General features: G+C 47.5%; 1 protein-coding gene across 2 annotated transcripts in view; it reads left to right on the forward strand.

The window, feature by feature from the left end:
- Window positions 1-21,046, forward strand: part of SCUBE2 (signal peptide, CUB domain and EGF like domain containing 2) — a 65,940-nt gene that overhangs the window by 5,539 nt on the left and 39,355 nt on the right. For both annotated transcript variants that reach the window (XM_036493651.2, XM_058662485.1), the window contains exons 3-7: window positions 7,421-7,546; window positions 11,054-11,188; window positions 16,658-16,783; window positions 18,758-18,874; window positions 19,617-19,709. In XM_036493651.2, coding sequence (XP_036349544.2) covers window positions 7,421-7,546; window positions 11,054-11,188; window positions 16,658-16,783; window positions 18,758-18,874; window positions 19,617-19,709 — 597 coding nt within the window. The remainder of the gene's footprint in view (window positions 1-7,420; window positions 7,547-11,053; window positions 11,189-16,657; window positions 16,784-18,757; window positions 18,875-19,616; window positions 19,710-21,046) is intronic.

Below are 21,046 nucleotides of genomic sequence, written 5' to 3' on the forward strand. Positions count from 1 at the left end.
AAGATATCCCTGTTTAGTTTGGATTTCTTGGTGCCCGCTCTCTAGAGTGGGCATTTTTTGGGTCTAGCACGATGGCTTAATGGTTAAATCCTTGCCTTACACATGCCAGGATCCTATATGGACACTGGTTCATATCCTGGTTGCTCCACTTCCCTTCCAGCTCCCTGGAAAAGCAATAGAGGATGGCCCAAAGCCTTGGGACCCTTCACCCACATGGAGACCTGGAAGAAGCTCCTGACTTCTGGTTTCAGATCGGCTCAGCTCTGGCTGTTGCAGCCACTTGGGAGTGAATCAGCAGGCAGAAGATCCTTCTTTCTGTATATCTGCCTTTCCAATAAAAATAAAAAATCACAAAAAATAGAAAATAAAAACAACAACAATGGGCATTTTCTCCTGAGAAGGAAGGAAGATCATCAGGACTGAGAGATGCTTCCTGGCTTATTGACTTTTGGCATCATTTGCGTTACATTCATTGCTGGCTTCCCAGTATAGACCCATTTAAATCCCAAAGTGACCACAAATGCTCGCCTCCACAAAGTTTGTCCTGCCAAAATGTTGGAGAAGAAGTAGATAATAGCTGTTTCATCTGCTGATTCATTCTCCAAATAGCTTCAACAGTCATGTTGGGCCAGGCTGGAGCCCACAGCCAGGAACTCCACCAGCATCTCCTACGTTGGATGGCAGGAACTCAGGTACTTGAGCCACTCTTCATGTTTCTCAGGTGCATCATTGGGGTCTGGATTGGAAGAGGAGTGAAGGGGGGGTGGAGGGACTTGAACTGGTGCTGCATCTAGGATGTTAGTGTTACAAGCGGCAGCTCAATTCTCTGTGACACAATGCTGGTCTCTATGTTTAACTTCTAAGAAACTAACACTGTGGCCTACACTGGTGTGTAGTAGGTTAAGCCTCTGTCTGTGGTGCTGGTATCCCATATGGGTACTGGTTCAAGTCTCGGCTGCTCCACTTCCAATTCAGCTACCTGCTAATCTGCCTTGGAAGCAGCAAAGGATGGCTCAAGTCCTTGGTCCCTACATACATGTGGGAGACCTGGGAGAAGCTCCAGGCCCCTGGCTTTAGACTGGCCCAGCTCCAGCTATTGCAGCTTTGGGGCTGTCTCTCTTTCCATGTTACCAATCCCACTCTGATAAAATCTGCCTTTCAAGTAAAAATACATAAATCTTTAAAAGGAAAAAGAAAAACCTGCCAAACTGAGATTTCTTGGATACAACACCAAAGACCCAGGCAACAAAAGATGGATTTCTTGAAAATTAAAAAAAAAAATGTGCATCAAAGTATGATACCAAATGAAATATAGAGGTCACCCACAGAATGAATGTGTTTACAAATGATATGTATAGTAAAGGATCAATACCTGCAAATATGGGGAACTCCTAAACTCAACCTTAAAATGTAACTCAGTCCAAATATCAGCAAAGAACTTGGGTAGACATTTCCCCCCAAAAGATACACAGTTGGCCAATAGGCCCATGAAAAGATGCTCAGCATCACTAGTAAGTAGGGAGATACAAGTCGCAACTACAGAGAAGTCTTGCTCACCCTTTGGGATGGCTACTCTGCAGAAACATGGAAAAACAGTGTCAGCAAGGAGAGGAGAATGAGAGCTTTGTGCACTATTGTCCCTCAAAAAATTAAAAATCAAGTTATCCTTTGATCCAGAATTTTTCTTCTGGGTGTTTACTCAAAAAACTTGAAGGAAGGGTGTTAAAGAAACATTGGTTTTCTGGCAGTCACAGCATTATTTACAGTAACTGGAAAGGTGAAACAATGCAAGTATCCCTTTAACGATGAATGGCTAAGCAAATTGCCATATCTGCTAACAGTGGGATATGCTCAGCCTTCCAGAGAAGGAAGTCCTGTCACATGGTACCATATGGATGAGCTTTCTGAATATTATGTTAGGAGAAATAAACCAGTCACAAAATGTCAAAGAGTATATGATTCCTCATATCCGCTTTTAAAAAAATCATAGAGGCCGAAAGTAGATGGGTGGTTGCTGGGGCTTGAGGTTGGGAGATGAGGAGTTATTGTTTAATGAGTTATAGAATTACAGATTTGCAAGATGAAACTACGTACGAAGATGAGAGGTGGTCATGGTTGCTGCATAGCTAAGAATGCTTCAGTAACGCAGTACCCTTTAAAACAGAGAAGTGATTGCCACGCTGTTTTCTGAAGTGGCTGTGTCCCTGTTCCCATCAGCAGTGTTTGATGGCTCCTGTTGCACTACAGCCTTGTTGGCATTGCTTATTCTTTTTTGTTGTGACCTTTGGTAATTGAGAGCTGTTGTCTCATGGCTTTATTTTGCATTGCTCTAATCACATAGGGGGTGATTTTCATGAGCTTGTTAACTGTTTGTATTACATCTTGGGTGAAATTCCCTGTTAGATCTTTTGCCCATTTGAAAAGTGGATTGGCTGTCTTCTCATTATTGGGTTGCAAGAGTTCTTTGTAAAGCCTTAAAATGAATGATTTGCAAATATTTTCCACAAACCCATGGCTTGTTTTTCCACATTTTTCAAAATAATTTCTTTTGAAATGCAAAAGCTTTTAATTTTGAGAGAATTCAACTTGCTAATTTTTAAACTTATGGATTATGTGTTCATGGTTGAAACAAATAAATGTCCAAGACTAAGGTCTCAATGATTGTTCTCATGGATCTTCTCTTAGAAGCTTTTTGGTTCTGATTCTGACAATTAAGTCTCTGGGCCCATTTTGGGTTGATTTTTGTGTGTAGGGTTTAAGTTGATGGTCTGCATCATCTTTTGACACATGGATATCCAGTTATCTCAGTAACATTTGTTGGAAAAACTGTCATTTTCCCAGTAAATTGCTTCAGCACTCTTGCATGAAATCAAATGACCATAAATAATTTAAGGATTAATTTAGGGGACAACATTATGGCTAAAAGGTTACATTTCCACCTGTGATGCCTGGCATTCCACATGGGTACCGGTTCAAGACCCAGCTAATCTATTTCTGATCTAACTCCTTGCTAACATGCCTGGGAAAGTAGTGGAAGATGATGAGGTCCTGGGTCCATTTACTCTTCCTTAACCTAAATGAAGCTCCTGGCTTTGGCCAGGCCTAACCCTGAGACTGCAGCCAGCTGGGGATTGAACTAATGGGTAAAAGATGTCTCTCCCTCTATGTGATTCCCTCACTCTTTCTCCAATAAAAATAAATAAATAAATCTTTTTTCAAAAAAGGGTTAAGGAGAAATCAAGATGGCAGAATAGGGTAAGGACACATTTAAACAGATGGAGAAACATTAGCTAGTATGAAGCAGAGATGATGCGTTCCAGGAAATAGGAGAGGACAGAATGACTGCAGAGGGGCACCTGGAGACTGACAGACACGGGAAAGTAGCAGATATAACTGTGTGGTGCTGTAGTGACTGATACCCAGCAGCATTCAGCAAACGGTGATCTGAACTCCACCAGCAGCCGGAACTACACCAGCAATAAGGTGGGAAGGGACTTTCACTGGGAGCTCAGGAGGTGAACCCAGACAAAGAGTTGCCTGTCTTGCTGGTCTGTTTGAGTTCACCAGGAGCAGAAACAGAGTGGCAGATCCCAGATGGGCAGTGCAGGAACAGGATTTCACAGCCCAGTCAGCCCCCTAGAGCCAAATTGGGTGTCAATTTGTCTAGCGACAAAGGCTATGGGGACAGGACTGCACATGCACTGAGCTGGGAGTGAACTCACTTCTGGCTCAGTGAACTGCAACAATGTGGCAACCTACAGGTTCTACCCAAGATAGGTCCTGGTATCCCTCAGACCTGATGACCAGCAGATCAAGAACTCTAGTAGTGGCACGTAAGATGCCATTTTGTACAGTGTGGCATAGACGTTAAGACTGCAGGAACAACAGTGAGCTGTGCATGTGCTGAGCTGGGAACAAACTCACTGAGATCAGGGAAAATAATACTGACTTAGCATTGTACAGGTCAAAAGAGGTTCGTATGGTCCTCAGACCAAACAGCCAACAGATTCAAGCAACAACCCAGCTATATAGGACTCCCTGAGTTTCCCTAATCCTGGGAACTGTTCAAACTGGAAGTGGGAGAAAGGTTGTACAGACCACGGTGCAGCCTCAGTATGGTATCACAGGAGGTAGAGAGTGCTGAGCCAGGAGCTAGGGCTACAGAGACAATGGTGGAAATCTAACATAAGAAGCCATACCCAGAACTCGCTGGAGGGAGTGGCACAAGTGACTACAAACAAAGAGCTGTGTACCAACCATAAAAAGTAAAATCGATTGTAGATCTGTGGGTGATGCAGCTAACAAACCTGCCGCAAGGAGAATAATTTGCTAACCAAAGTACAATGACCAAGAGCAAAAGAAGAGACAAAGGCACAATGAATATTACTGAACACTCCCCTGCAAAAGAGTAAAAGCCTTTGCCAATATCAAAGTTAACTGAGGAATACATCGAGAAAATGGGGGATACAGAATTCAAAACACTTGTTATAACGTTTCTTATCAACAACGAGAAGCACATAAAGCAGGCATTCAAAGAATTTAAGGAATATGTCACACTGGATATGAATCCAGTGAAAGCTGATATATCAAAATGAAGAATACAGTGTAGAAAATTAAAAGTACAGTGGATAGTCTCCAAAATAGAATGAAGGAGGCAGAAGAAAGAATTTCAGAATTGGAAGATATTTCCTGTCACCTTCGGGAAACAAACAAAAAGCTGGAAGTAGAGCTGGGTCAAGCTGAAAAAGGTATTCAAGAACTGAAAGACACGATTAAAAGGCCAAATATAAGAATTAAAGGAGTCCCAGAAGGCGTAGAAAGAGAAGTTAGGTTGAAAAGTGTATTTAATGTAATATTAAAGGAAATTTTCCCTAATCTGAAGAAAGAATTGGAAAACAACCTCTAGGAGGGGCACAGAACTCCCAACAGGGTTGACCAAAAGTGATTTTCACCATGACGCATGATAATCAAGCTCTTTTAAATCGAACATAAGGAAAAGATCCTTCAAAGTGCATGTGAAAAAAAATCAACTGTCATATAAAGGAATGCCAATTAAACTCACAGGAGAGCTCTCACAGGAAACTCTACAGGTCAGAAGAGAATAGAGCAACATGTTCCAGATTCTAAAAGCAAAAAATTGTCTGACCAGAATAACATATCCAGCAAAGCTTTCCTTTGTCTTTGAAAATGAAATAAAATTCTTCCACGGGAAAGAAAAGTTAAAAGAATATGCCTCTTCCAAACCTGCCATACAAAGGATAGCTAAAGATGTTCTCTTGACAGAGAAGAGGAATAGCACCCACCAAAACCAAAGGCAAATGTGAAAAACATACCAGTAAAATGACAACAGAAGACTAGATCAATGAACAACCCATTGTTAAAATGACAGGACAAAATCACACTCATTCATATTAACCCTGAATGTAAATGGCTTAAACTCATCAATCAAACGTCATAGATAAGTAGACTGCATTAAAAAAACAACCAAAAAAACCAAAATATCTCTTTGTTGCCTATAGGAGACACATCTCACCAATAAAGATCAGTGGAAAATATATCTCATGGATTTTGACTTTTTAAAATTTTCATTTTGTAACGCTTTCTCATTAAATTCTTCACTGATTCATAGATCATACAGTAGCATCATTTTCTTCAAGAAGGTTCTTGATTTTCTCTTTTGTTTGTTCAGCAACACATTAGTAATTCAGTAGCATGTTACTTAACTTTCATGTCATTTTTAATTCCTTTTTTTCTTGTTTTGATTTGTTTTGTGGCTTTTTGTTTAAGGGGATGTACAGTAACTATAGTGGAGACTATCATATTCAGTAGCATGTTATGTAACTTCATGGCATTGTATATTTCTAGTTTTATTCCTGTTGTTGATGTTGTACCTTTCATTTAATGGGATATATAGTAACTGTGTAGTGGAGAATATCATATCCAGATGTGAGGATGTATGCAGTATGCATCTCTACTTTCAGACCGAAGGTGGACTCCCTATGAAACTGTTAACTGTATCTTGACAATAGGATGCTTGATTCTGTGCCATTATCCATGCCCACAATGATGGAGAGATGACTGTCTATAAATAATTATACTATAGTAATAATATAGAGGAATTCGGGGGGGGGGAGAATTTGGGAATGGGGTAAAGGAAATTCCAGGGCCTATGGAACTGTATCATAACATAATAATATAATACAATATAATACAATACAATAAAAATAAAATAAAATAAAATAAAATAAAATAAAATAAAATAAAAGGTTAAGGCTTACGGCCTGGGAGAGCATTAAAGGATGGCCCAAGGCATTGGGACCCTGATTCCAGGTGGGAGACCCAGAGGAGGCTCCTGGCTCCTGTCTTCAGCTGAGCTCAGCTCTGGATGTTTTGGCCACTTGGGAGGTGAATGAACAGATGGTAGATCTTTCTCTCTTTTTTCCTTCTCTCTGTAAATCTGACTTGGCAAAAATAAATAAATAAACAAACATAGATTTTTTTTTAAGATTTATTCATTTTATTACAGCCAGATATACACAGAGGAGGAGAGACAGAGAGGAAGATCTTCCGTCTGATGATTCACTCCCCAAGTGAGCTGCAACAGGCCAGTGCCGCGCCGATCCGAAGCTGGGAACCTGGAACCTCTTCCGGGTCTCCCACGCGGGTGCAGGGTCCCAATGCATTGGGCCGTCCTCAACTGCTTTCCCAGGCCACAAGCAGGGAGCTGGATGGGAAGTGGAGCTGCCGGGATTAGAACGGGCGCCCATATGGGATCCCGGGGCTTTCAAGGCGAGGACTTTAGCTGCTAGGCCACGCCACTGGGCTCCATAGATTTTTTTTTTAAAAAAGGATTAATTTTCCCATTCTCGGTTTGGTTTTGTTGGTCTGTATGCCTGTCTTATGCCATGCCACACTGTTTCGACAACTATAGCTTTCTAGTAAGTACTTCCAAATTTGTTTTTCTTTTTCAAATTCGCATTGACTGTTCTGAGTCTTTTGTGTTTCCCTATAAATTTTAGGAATTGTTTTATCAAGTTTTGACCAAAAAACCCCTGAAAACCCACCTTATTTTTTACATGAAGGCAGCATTGTATTTTAATTTTTTAATTTTAATTTTTCCATGTAGTAGAATGTCTTAGAGATCTCTCCAAGTCTGTTTAAGATCTTCCTTTTTTTTTTATAGCTGCGTGGTACTCCATCAAGCAAACGTGCTGTCATGCATTCATTTCTGGTATATGCACCTCTAATTTGCCTTTAGGATCATCTCATCATATGTAGTGCTACTGTGAATATCCTCATTGTCTTGGTTTTCCTGGTGTGGGGGATATCTTCAGGGCAGATGCTGGAAGTGGATGGCAGACAAGGTGACTGCTTCTGTCTCCACCTCAAAGAAATAACACCTGGCTGTTTTGTTCCCTAGACATTGATGAATGTGAAAATGAACTCAATGGAGGCTGCGTCCATGACTGTCTGAATATTCCAGGCAATTACCGTTGCATCTGTTTTGATGGTTTCATGTTGGCTCACGATGGTCATAACTGTCTTGGTAAGGATAGCTGAGCAATTGGCATTTCTCTTCTACCCATGCTCCAGCACCTTCAGCCCTTTCTTGTCTTGGGTGAAAACATACTTATGAAGACGAAAGGAGACCAGAGACATGAGGACATGAGTGTCTGCACCCTTAGAAACCAGACACCTTGACAAAAAAAAAAAAAAAAAAAAGCAAACGTATACTGTCTAGTTTCTATATGATCTTTCAGAATGTGAATTTCTTAGTCCAAGGAGCTGGCTGGGCCCAGTTGTGACTGATGATTTATTAGCACAGGCTTGTCCCTTGCAAGATCTTTGCTCTTGTGTGGAGAAGGTCCCGGCTTGTAAACACTGCTTTAAGGCTGTGAGTGTATTACTTGCAGCTATGAGGCCGCACTTCTTTCCCTGAAGACTCCCAATGTGTGCCTGGGCCATGGCCAGGGAGGCTCCCACCCAGTGGGATTTGTTTTTGTTTGTTTTCATTTTTGTTTTTTTTTTTTTAATCTTGAGAGAAAGCAAATCCGATGGAAAATTTGCATTTTGCACAAAGCAGAAGCATCTGTGGGCGATCCAGTCTTCAGAGAGAGACCACAGGGTGTGGGGGCCTTGGTTCCTGGGACTAGTGAGAGGGCACACGCAGCAGGAGCGAGCTCCTGGCAGGTGCTGAGCTTGGTGGCTGCAGAGGCTGCAGCCCATGTAGCTGGCAGGTTATGGTGGAGGCCATCACGGGAGATTCGTGGTGTCAGGTCCCTTGGATGCTGGTGACCTTCCTGTGAGGCAGCCTCTAGGCCTGTTTGTGGGGCCGCTCAACCTTCCGAGCCTGCCTCTGTCTCCCAAGCCAACCAAAGGACAACTGGAATGACCTTTTGACCAAATGCTCCGAGAAAGGCCTGCAAGGCTCTGAAGTATGCACCGGCAGGCCCTATGTTTTGGGGGAAGGGGCTCTGCCATGTGTAAGGGAAAGATTTTCATTTGGGACTTGGCTCTCCAGTAGCCTTGATCCCTGTCAGTGTCACCAGGGGTCCCCCACCACCCCTCTATTGGACTTGGTCTTTGCTCCCTGCCTGCACTCTGTGCAACTGTTGGTGTGATCTGATCAGAGGCCAGGGAACCATGACACCTCGCAGGTGTTCCCAGCAGTCAGTGTCAAAAGACAAGTCCTGCAAGCAAGATTCACGAAGCAGTGTGACCTTTTGTTTGTCTTGTTTCCCATCTCCAAGATGGGGAGAATTTACCCTTGGATTGGTCAGCAGTGGCATTTTAACAACTCCTGGCTATTGGCAGGACCACTCATGACTGTGGGGGCTCTAATCCGCAGCCCTGAGGAGGGACTGAGAGAGCTTCCCAAGAGCAAGGGGCAGAAGCATCAAAGGGGCTGGGACCTGGGCTGGGCTGGGACAGGGTAGGATGGTGTCTAGGTCCAGCCTCAGTGGAAATTGGGGAACCCACCTCTTGCCCTGTCTCCACTGACACCAGAAGTGTTTCAGTCCTTGTAGCTTCCTGGGCTGTCCCTGCAGACTTGGTAGCTGGCATCTGCCCTGCATGGTGGCTTGGAGCATCCACTATGCATGTGTGTGCAGGGGTCAGGGGTTCTGTAAAAGAAGGTGTGAAAGAATCAATCCATTTAGACTGCAAACCTGGAAGCACTCTGAAGGCCTACTTCTGGGGCAGCAGGCAGTTTGCTTCTTCTCTGGGAAGCCCCCAACCCCTACAGGAACACACACACACCCCCAAACACACACACACACCTTAACCCCTAGTAGGTAGCCTCCAATGCCTACAGCAGATTCTCTCTCTCTCCTACACCTTAACCCCCAGTAGATAGCTAACAAGCACTTCTTAGCTCTGATGTTAAACCTGGCTCTTGTTCTAGGATCTTGAAAACCACAATCTCACCTGTCCTGTGTTCAGTTTCTATTTGTGGAGGGTCTGGAGCTGCCCCAGTTATAGGGCTTCATGTGTTACAAGCACCAGTGTGGCTTATCCAACCTCCCTTTGCATTAACCTAACCCATGAGCCTGGAAGTGATCCAGGTGACAGGCATCTCTCCTGTAGTCAGGGTCATGGCTGTTGCTTTATAATCTTGGCCTGGGCACATGCACAGTGGTACACACATACACACAGCTCTAGTACTCCACACAGAGGGCATGGCCCAGCCCTCTGCTCACAGCCTTTCCAGGGTTCCACCAGTCATCTCCTGCCAGCCTTGCCTCTTGTCTCGGGGAGCACCCAGGCCAGGTGCGCCCTGGCGTGGCTTGCCCTCTGGAATGTGCCTCCCTCATGCTTTGGCACAGATGAAGGCTGCCGGTTTGTTAGGCTTGCAGGGGAATGGCTCGGGTCCCATCAGTTTAGTTAGGCATCTGCTTGGTAGTGTGGGAGGACAGATGACTGCAAGATCTGAAAGTTGAAACCAGATAACAGATATGGAAATGGGGATTTTCTTGTTAGGAATATGCCCAGGAGCCAGCAGTATGCATGGGAGAAATTAGGCTGGGGAACGTACCTGGCTTTGATATCAGCCTTTCCCAGGAGCCTTGGTTGTGTCTGAGAGCCATCTGGAAGCTTCCCTGTCTTTAGCCCTATCAAGGCTGTGCATGCCAGCCTGTTGGTGCAGTTACTGACCAGTGGCCCAGCACCTGCTGTTACCCCTGTCCTCATGCGGTGTGTAGTCTAGAGGTGATGGATCAACATGGGGGGGCTTTGAGAACAAAATTCAGTGACATGTGTGTTAATACAGCTATGCACAGGTGTCAGATTTTGAGGGGAGGGGGTCCCCCAAGGCTGCCCTGTGGGTGTGGCTAAAGCAGCTCAGGGTGGACCTGGAGGACCTCCCCACCTCTGATGCCTCCTCCTCTGGACTTCCTGGCCATGCTCTTGCCTTTGATTCCTTTCTGCCTGGGCATTGTCCAGAGTGCACCTCTGCTGTCCAGGCCAAACTCAGCAGCCTTTGCCTGGCCTGGGTGGGTGGTAGGGGTCCTTTCCATGTGACCCTGGTTTGTCTTCCCTACTGCATCTCCCGGAAGTTCCCTACTCATACTTTTGCTCAGATCAGGTGAGTGGCCCACAGCTGGCTGAACACCCTTAGCCATCAGGGGCCTCCTGCAGCCAAGTCCCCTCTCATAATTTATCCCTGTAGAAATTCCTAACAGCTCATGCGCCTTTCTAGAAAACCCTCCCAGCTAGAAGTCACCCTCTGTCCTTATTCTGCCTTCTCCCAGAACCCTTCGTGTCTTGGTCTGTTTTGCCCCATGGAAGGATAGGCACCTAGAGGAGAGAGTTTTCTCTTGCTCACTGTTTTGCTGTCTCCTTCAGCACATGCTAAGAAAAGGAAAAAGTGCCCCAGTAACACCGCAGACCAGGTGTCCCTGCCACAGGCCCAGCGGGTGTGGCCTGGCGTGATTCTGAATGCTTCTATGGAGCCAGAAGGGGGCTGGGGGGACCTCTGCCATTGCCGCTGGGTGGTGTGGAACTGCTGGAGGTCCAGAATCAGTAATGAGCAGCGTCTGATGCCTTTCTCCCGCAGATGTGGACGAGTGCCTGGAGAACAATGGCGGCTGCCAGCACACCTGTGTCAATGTCCTGGGCAGCTACGAGTGCCTCTGCAAGGAGGGGTTCTTCCTGAGCGACAACCAGCACACGTGCATCCACCGCTCGGAAGGTGCTCCCTGCTGCCCTGGGCGGGGGAGGGGATGGGGCAGAGACCTGCTCCCCACGGGCCTGCATGCTGCGACTTCACACAGGGCAGTTGGGCAGCCAGAGGGCAAGGCCAGATCCTGCGGCTGGGGTGCTACAACCGGCTCCTCCAGTACCACCTCCTCTCACAGCAAAAACAGCAGGAAGGGCTGGGTGAGGGAGCCCACAGGCCCTGCCCAGCTCTCTCAGCCCCCAGCTCCAACCTCCTCCTAGAGTATGTTCCACACGTGAACTGCGTCTCAGGACAGACAGGACTGTGACCTGCCCAGGTTTCCTGAAGCTGCTGGAATTGCAGTAGCAGCGGCACCTACTCCTTGCATAGGTGCTTTTCCATGCACAGTCCTATTTCTAAGTCCCCAGCTGGCTCTGGCCTTTCCCTGCACCTTGCATTTTTACAGCCACGTCCCTGGGGCTCTGGCCCCCAGGACTCCCTCCTGGCTCAGGGGCCTTCCTCGCTGTGGTTCCTTCCACTGGGGTCACCAATTGCTGTTGCTCCCTAAGTTTGCAAGAGACCCTTATGTGGTCTTCTCTTCATCTTGCAAATGAGTTTACCCCTTCTAAAATTCCTCTGTTTGAATGGATGCTTGGGATGGAGAAGCATCAAATATACATGGCTGTTTAGTTCCTTTTAAAAAATGATTTATTTTAGTTTTATTGGAAAGGCAGATTTACAGAGAAGGAGAGACAGAAAGAAAGATCCTTTATCCACTGGCTCATGTCCCAGATGGCTGCAGTGACCAGAGCTGAGCCAGTCAAAGTCAGGAGTCAGGAGCTTCTTCTGGGACTCCTGTGTGGTGCAGGGTCCCAAAGCTTTGTGCCATCCTTTGCTGCTTTCCCAAGCCACAAGCAGGGAGCTGAATGGGAAGTGGAGCAGCCAGGACACAAACCAGCATTCATATGGAATGCTGGCACTTGCAGGCAGAGGATTAGCTTGCTATCCTACTGCAACAACTCCAAATAATTTTTTTAGTATATATTTATTTATTTGGAAGGCTAGAATGCCATTAGAAAAAGACACACACACACACACACACACCCTTCCCATTTGCTGATTCACTCCCCAAGTGACCATAATGATCAGGGATGGGCCGGCCAAAGCCGGGAGCCAGGAGCTTCTTCTGATCTCCCACGTGAGTATAGGGGACTAAGCACTGGAATCATCTTCTGCTTTCCAGGGTACATTAACAAGGAGCTGGATCAGAAGTGGAGCAGCTAGGACTTAAACAACATGGAAAGCTAGCATCACAAATGGCAGTTTAATCTGCTTCCTCACATGCTGGCCCTATGCAATTATTTTTAAAGTATTTATTTATTTTCAATGTATTTGAAGGAGAGACAGAAACAGAGACAGACAGATACCTTCTCCCTGATCAATCACTTTCCAGATACCCATAGCAGCCAGGGCTGGGCCATGCTAAAGCTAGGAGCCTGAATTCAATTCGAGACTTCCTGCATGTCTCACAGGAGTCCGAGTACTTGAATTATCACCTTCTGCCTCCTAGGGTATGTATTGGCAGTAAACTAAATTGCAGCAGAGGACCTGGGACTCGAATCAGGTGCTCAAGCCAGGATACTGGTGTCCAAAATGATGCTTTGACTTCGGTGCCAAAGGCCCACCCACTCTTCAAAAATGATTTTACAAGAATGATACTTTGTGCCTCAAGCCTCATTAGGATGAATGGCTGGCTGAGTACCAAGCAGAACTGTAGGAGGAAGCAGGGCCAGGAGCATAGATGGCTGTCACCTCCTGGAATCTGTGTCCTCAGGAATTGGGGCACGAGAGGCATACACTCATGCTGCCCATGTTCTTGTGGGTTTCTTACTCAGGCAAGCACCAAAGTCCTGTGAACCCCATGGGCCTGGGGGTCACCTGAGATCCCCCTAGGTGGGGCTGGCACAGTGACACAACAGGCTAATCCTTCTCCCTGTGGCACTGACATTCCATATGGGCATTGGTTTGTGGGCTCGTTGCTCCACTTCCCATCCAGCTCCCCACTTATGGCCTGGAAAAACAGTGGAGGATGGTTCAAGTCCTTGGGCCCATACACCTATGTGGGAGACCCAGAAGAAATTCCTGGCTTCTAATCAGCTTAGCTTTGGTTGTTGCAACCATTTGGGGAGTGAACCAAAGGATAAGACTTTCTCTCTCTGTTTCTGCTTCTCTATATATAAAATCTGTGTTTCAAATAAAAAGAAATAAAAATCTTAAAAATTTTTTTAACTTATTTTTATTGGAAAGTCATATATACAGAGAAGAGCAGAGACAGAGGGGAAGATCTTCTCTCCATTGATTAACTCCCCAAGTGGCTGCAATGGCCAGAACTGAGCCAATCCGAAGCCAGGAGCCAGAAGTCTCTTCCAGGTCTCACACATGGGTGCATGGTACCAAGGCTTTGGGCAGTCCTCAGCTGCTTTCTTGGGTCACAAGCAGGGTGCTGGATGGGAAGCAGGGCAGCCAGGACAGGAACCGGTGCCTATATGGGACCCCGGGCACATGCAAGACGAGGAAATCTTAAAAAAAAAAAAAAAGATCCCCTGGACAGAATGACTCAAGTCTCAGGGTGTCTCCCCTTTTGCTTTCTGTGCTTTCCTTCAGGTGCTGGGAAGGGAAGGGTCCCTGGAGGGCATCCCCTGGACACCCCTAGAAGGGGTCTCCCATCCCCTGACTCACAGAGCAGCTTGGAGGATGCTGTGCTACTCCTTCACCTCCAGCACCCAGGCCCAAGCCCCCAGCCTGATGCAAGACACCGGTTCCTTGTAACAGAAGCAGGCGGCTCTGCAGCCTGTGTTGTCTGAATTCACTGCAGCTCAAACACTCTTGGATCCCCTGAAAAGTGTTGGAAATGAGCAGATCTGGCTGGAACTCAAACCTCAAACCCGAGAACTTGAATTGTGATGTTCAGTCATGTTTCCACCTGATTGGCTTGGCAGGTCGCTGGTCACTGGGGCCCACAGCAGATCATGGTGGCTTGCATGACCTTCCTTGCTGTGGGTCTTTCATCCTCACTCAAGGCAGCCTGTCCCCAGTGTTCCTCTAGGCCGGGATCCTCCAGGTACATCGGAGAGCCATAGGAACGGTATTAGAATAGGCCCCAGCAAAAACTTTTAAAATCTCAAAAGGAAGTAGCAGGAAGCCCTTATATTTCTTAGCACTGCTGCTGCTATTTGCAATGATTTTGCCTAAGTGTTCTTCAGCTCAGGAGTGCTGGCAGCTGGTGCTGAGGCTGAGCCGAGGCCACTGACTGTTTTGTCCCAGGACCCTCCCCCAGCCCTGATCCAGAGCCTTTGTGTTTCCCCTGTGGAATGAGGGTTGGCTACAGGGCAGCACCTCAGTCCAGCCTGCCTTTGTTCCCCTCCATGGGTGCTCCTCTTATTTGATCTGCCTTGAGGATATGTGGGATGGTGCCTGGGTTGGGGCATAGGTCTGTTTCCCAGGGTGGCAATATTGCTCACCCCTCCTCTCAAGGCGTGCTTTTATTTTATATTTTTGGTTTTCAGAAAGAACCTTCAGCGGAAGCCTGGGGCCTAGGGAGCATCAGCATGGGGTTTTTCCAGTGTTTCTGGAAATGCACATCTTTGGACGTGACTGCCAAGTCAGTCTCTGGGACTTTGGCGGGGCCTCCTCCCAGTGTGGAGCAGATCCACCTGCTTCCCCTCACGGGGCCTTGTGTACAATCAGGGTTCCTGGAGAGACGTGGTGTTTATTAGCCAAGAAACTGTGTTTCCAGAGCCTACGAAGCCTTCATTGCCTCCTGGGAACTTAAGGTCTGGCACTGTATCATAGGATAGCAGGGGGGCAGTTTGTTTTTGTGTCCCAGTGGCCTTGGATCTTGAGGTGAAATGTTCCTTGTGGAAATGAATCGCTCCAAGGCGTAAAGGTCACTTTAAGATTTATTTATTTTTATCAGAAAGGCAGATTTACAGAGACAAGGAGCTACAGAGAGGAAGCACTTCCATCTGCTAGTTCACGCCCCAAGTGACCACAATGGCCAGAGCTGAGCTGATCCAAAGCCTGGAGCCAGGAACTTCTTTCAGGTTTCCCAAGAACCTGGGCCATTCTCTCCTGCTCTGCCAAGCCATTAGTAGGAAGCTGATTGGGAGCTGGAATAGCTGGGACAGGAACTTGTACCCATATGGGATGATGGTGCTTACAGGTAGAAAATTAGGCAATTGAGCCCCTGCAGATGCTTCAACAGACTGGCAAGCAGAGTGAAAACAATGCTTGAGAAGCTGACCTGTTGGGGGAGTGCTCTTGCTTGGAGTGACCGCCACCCTCTCTTGGACCCTGTCATATTTGCTGTTGCTCTGGTCATCTCCAATGCTTTACAGAGCCAAAGACAAACACAGTGCATATCAGGCCTTCCATAAGCTGCCCTTGTGTCCTGGGGAACAAATACTAACATCCTCACGAAGTGCAGTGGGGGAAAAGGTGAGAGCCTCCCACCAGTCCGGCAAGGTCCTTTCCAGGTTACAGACAGCATCTTTGGCATGGGGGACTGAATCCTAGCCACCTTCAGCAAACTAAGGGCTGAAATGCCAGCAGCTCCTAATTAGCAGATAACACCGAGGCAGCTCTGAAGGAGACTCAGGAGAGCAGGGGATGGCTTCCCCCTGTGCTCTCTATTGGAATCGGAATGACATCTATTTGTGTCAGGACAGCCCTTCCAGTTAAGCACAGATTGGTGACTCTGGGGGAAGGGGCTGGAGAGACTTCCAACCTCACTTGGTTAGGGCTTCCAAGGCACCCTGCAAGATGGCCTGGACTCTCTTGCTCAAAACAGTGCTGCTTTCCATACTGGAAGGTGTCTTGCGAGTATAGAGTCGATAGGAACCACATCTTCTACTGTCTGGTCCACTCCCCCAGAGGTTCTCAAGAGCCACTGCTGGTCAAGCTGAAGCCAGGAGCTTCATCTGTGTCTCCCACCTGGATTGCAGGTGCCCAAACACCTGTTAATCTTCTCTGGTTTTTCCCAAGCCACAAGCAGGGAATTGGATCAGAAATGGAACAGCCTGGGCATGAGCCATTGCTCATCTGGATGCCGGAGTTTCATGCAGTTGCTGTACCTACTTGGCCATATGCTGGCCCCTCCCTTTGTCTTCTCATTCATCCAGTGCATGAAGACGTGGCAGGGATCAGTCTTCCTTCTGGATCATGGGGTCTGCACCCAGCCCTGAGTTCCAGCTTATTACAAGGGCTCTTCCATCTTCAGGGAAGTTGCTATTCGAGCTCTTGCGTAATTTTAGAAAACATATCTCTGTTAGCTGACCAAGCTTGATTTTAGTGACATTCTTTTCAAATTGGGGCTGCCAGGGGTTCAGGCGGACAGTGTTGTGGGCCAGTCCTCCAACCCGAGCAACGACCCCAGGGGTCAGGGTTGGGGGGTCGGGGTTTTGGTTGGTGACTGGTCACCTGCTGCATGCTGCTGTCTTGCAGAAGGCCTGAGCTGCATGAACAAGGATCACGGCTGTAGCCACATCTGCAAGGAGGCCCCACGGGGCAGTGTTGCCTGCGAGTGCAGGCCTGGTTTCGAGCTGGCCAAGAACCAGAGAGACTGCGTCTGTAAGTACAACCCTCCCTCTTGCAAGGAACATCCAGCAGATACCTCCTATGGTCTGGCTTTAGATACACTGTGGCCGAACTCAGCAGCAGACTCCTGCAGGATGTGGGAGGAGATGGGCCACTGCTGAGTGACTTGCTGCACAAGTCACATCTCCTGTAAAGAGGGGAAATGCTGTTTTCTAAGGACCTAACCTGAAAGGAATGAAATACAGGAGGCAGGAGGGTGAGTGCAAGGGGTGGGCGTCAGGCAGCAGGTCTTTGTGTTCCCTCTGAATAAAGTCACATGGCCTTACCTAGCCAATCTCAGGTTTTGATGCCACCAGGTGCCTGTGTCCTTCGGGGGCTCCTGGCTGTCTCCCTTCTCCAGAGGTTAGGATCTTGGCATTTTGTGGGGGGTACTGCCCATTCTTAGATGCCTCTAGTCCTTTCCCAAGCCCACCTACCTCCCTGGCTGAGTGAACTCTGCCATGCTTGCCTTCTGCTGAGGACCAGTATGAAGCTCTTTCCCAGGCTGGGCTCTCCATGAGCTGCGTCTCAGCTGACTCCCAGCCATGGAGGACTGTTCTGAGTGGAAGACTGTGGGGAGGGCACAGTACCAGGGGCACAGTGGTAAATGAGTGGCTAAACCACCTCCCCTTGCTCTGCAGCACCTCCAGTGCCTTCCCCAGCCCCCAAGCCATTGAAAGGAGGGCCCGCGCCACCCAGATGTGTTGTGGAGAGCCAGGAGCTAAACATCACAGGTTTCTTAGGGGCTAGAGGCAGGGCACCTGTCTGCTGACTTTTCAAAGTTTAAAATGTTCTAGAGATGTTATTAACAAGAAAGACCTGCACCCAAGCCCGGCTGTTAGCCATCTCTCCTGTTCCTGGGTGGTTGCTGACCCCAGGCATACCCTCCTTTTCCACAGCTGTCATCACAGACCACTTTCTCATGTCCCCAATATGTAATTAGGGTTTTTTTTCCCAATTAGAAAAATTACAAAGGCCCGTGAAAGAATTCAAACACTCCAAAGTGTACAAAGAGAATGTGTGGTTTTCCTCCCTCCCAATTTATTGCCAGAGGTAACTGCTGTTTACAGCTTGATGAGTAGATAGTTTTGTAGTTGGCTTTTTTTTTCTTTTTTGGCCTGTGATCAATGCGTTTGTACCAAGTTTTCATAATTATTGGTTAAGGTAGCATTAATGGGACCCAGAAAGTCATCATTTTTTCTGATTATCTTTCCTTCAAAGTCATGTAGATGGAATCAGGTGCGAGAAATCCCAATGTGTAAGTGCACGGACAACTTAAATATTGTCTGTTTATTCCTGCTGTGTGTCCCAATGCAGTGCTGGAAAACTTCTCTCAATAGAGCAAAGCCATGGTGTAGATATAATTCCCCTTCCACCATGAACATCTGTCTCAGGGATCCCATCTTTTATTTGAAAGACAGAAGCATGGGAGAGAGAGAGAGAGAGAAAGAGAGAGAGAGAGAAGGATCGAGTTCCATCCACTGGTTCACACTCTACATGGTTGCTACAGCCAGAGCTGGGCTGATCCAAAGGCAGGAGCCAGGAGCTTCTTTCAGGTCTCTCACGTGGGTGGCAGGGATCCAAGTGCTTGGGTCGTCCTCCATTTCTTGCCCAGGTACATGAGCATAAAGCTGGATGGAAAGTGGTGCAGCCAGAACTTAAGCTGCTGCCCATAAGGGAAGCTGGTGTCAGCCTCTTAAATACTTTTGTTCAAAAGCCCGAGTTAGAAAAAAGAGAGCCAGAGGGAGAGGTACTCCCATCTAGCCAACCCTGCTCACACCTGGGTCCAATGGGTTCATTGATTGTCCCATTGGTTGTGACTCCACTTGCACAGTCTTGTGTACAGTCCCTGGCCAAGACTGGGTGCTTAAACACTCATGGAGTAAAAAGCTAAATTCTTCTGTGGAGAACACAGCCATGGGTGTGGGACTCGTCAGAGCACTACATAGTGACTCCTTTTGCTCTCAGTGACCTGTAACCATGGAAATGGCGGCTGCCAGCACTCCTGTGAAGACACAGCTGAAGGCCCTGAGTGTAGCTGTCATCCGCAGTACCAGATACACACGGATGGAAAAAGCTGCATTGGTGAGTGGCGACCTGCCCAGTGGGGAGAGCCTGCCCTGGCCTACCTGTCCCTAACCATCATCCCAAACCGAAGCATAACACAAACCCCAACCACAACCCTGACCCTAACCTTAGCTCCAACCCCAATCCTAATCCTTCACGATATGCAGCATCAAGTGTAGGTGTTTCTGGTGCATTTGTTTCCAGAGAGGCCCCAGGCCAGTGCCAGTGTTGCAGGGGAAGTGGCCTTGGTCTGGAGTAGAGGCCCCTGCTTCCATGTGCAACCTTACAGGGCCCTTCCTTCCTGAAATGGGTGTTCTAGAAATGGGGATGATGCATTCCAAGGCCAGGAAGCACAGAATTAGAGCTAGCTGTTGCTCATGTCACAGCAAGCTTGCCTGTCAGCAGGCTGCTTCCTAGCCTGCCCTGCTTGCGTGTGCTCTGCTAGCTCCACTCTGGAAATGTCTTGGGCCACAGCTTTTTGTCCTGGACTAGGGGGATTGGGGTGAATCAGAAGCTTGCATTCCCTGACGATTCTTTGGTTAGTGCCAGATACCTAAAAACCTTTGGCCCTGTTTTATATGCCTAAGGATCTGTGGACTGAACGTACTACATTTCCCCGCTAACTCTTGCTACAGCACTTCTTGACTGAATGGACGGAGTCCAACATTTCACACTGTTCTCACATCTGGGAGTTCACAAAATGGCTGTGGAGGGTGAGAACATTCAGTTTGAGAAATGTGGTCTTTTGCTTCTGCTGTAGAGCGAGAGGACACCGCCTTAGAGGTGATGGAGAGCAATACGACATTGGCAATGATGGATGGGGACAAGAGGGTGAAACGACGGCTGCTCATGGGTAGGTGCTGCCACTCCCCTCCTTGGCTCACCACAAAAGACTGTGCCCTCAGATCAGTGCATAGGGTGAGCAGAGCCCTGGGTGGTCTGTGTTTTGCTCACCACTACTGCCGAAAACCATCAGAGACTTCAGCCAGCCCCATCAGAATAACCAGGTTAATGACCCAGGGCTGTGCCAGCCACCTATGACAGGGTTAGCAAGCTGCCCTGAGCCACCTCCATCACTCGGTCTTTCTTTAAGTTGAATGTCATCACATCCGTCTCTTGGAGTCTCAGGAACTCATTTCAATTAGGGAAGTGCCCAGGTGATGGGAGGCCAGCACTCGTGACGTGGTGGGTGGTCTGGGAATGTCATTTGCCATCTGAGAGCTGGCACGAGAGAGGCGTGCTGGGTAGCAAGCACAGTGTGGTGGGTTGTCTGGGTCTACACCTGCCAAACCTTCTGTTCATTGGCTCATCTAATCCTGACAGCAGGAGAAACAAACAGGGCAGAGCAGCCCGGGGCCGAGGGCCTGGAAAGGCCAGCCAGCAGGTCCGACAGGCGAGCTGGGGACAAGAGCCAGAACAGAGGCAGTGACTGCGGGTGGGAACCAGACTGAGGCTCCAACACACAGTTATTCCCGAAAAAGCCCAGCTGGGCCTGAACAAACTGGCCTTTTGCCAGCACCTGAACTGAATGGTCAGGTTGGATTATGGGACAGCCATCGGCTACCAAGCAGATCACTGTTCTGTGAGCCCTTTTGGATTTACTATTTCCGATTACATTAGATTAAAATACTGTGTGTGAAGCCCATCCAAAGTACCTGATCATCGTCTTAGCTCACAACTCCTGCTTCCCTTTGGCCAGAAGTAGCGATTGTCTGACCCCTCCTCTCCCATCCGGCTGAAACATGAAGCATAGCCAGTCATTGCCTGGGATGTCTGTCCCTAGCCAGTCATTGCTTGGGATGTCTGTCCCACCTACAGATGACCAGATTTCTCTCTTCTCCAGTGTACACACCCATGTGTCCTTCCTCCTGTACCCTGGACGTGGCTTTATCACAATTCAAAACAGTCTCCTGTTTTACGTTTCTGTCCCTGTGAATCTCAAAGTAGACTCACCCTTAAGTCGTGTCATGGACCATGATCGCAATTTGTTAGTTTTTTAGTACCTTTTGTTCATTCTCCTGCAAATTCCTCACAGAGCTCTAATACCTTTTCCATTAAGTTTAAATATGGCAGGTGACATACTCACTTTTCTGATTTTATTTTTATTTTTTTAAAAATATTTATTTATTCTTATCAGAAAGGCAGATATACAGAGAGAAGGAGAGATAGAAAGAGAAAACATCTTCCATC

This window comes from Ochotona princeps, chromosome 4 (genome assembly GCF_030435755.1).
Source record: "Ochotona princeps isolate mOchPri1 chromosome 4, mOchPri1.hap1, whole genome shotgun sequence".
In the NCBI taxonomy this organism is placed as follows: domain Eukaryota; kingdom Metazoa; phylum Chordata; class Mammalia; order Lagomorpha; family Ochotonidae; genus Ochotona; species Ochotona princeps.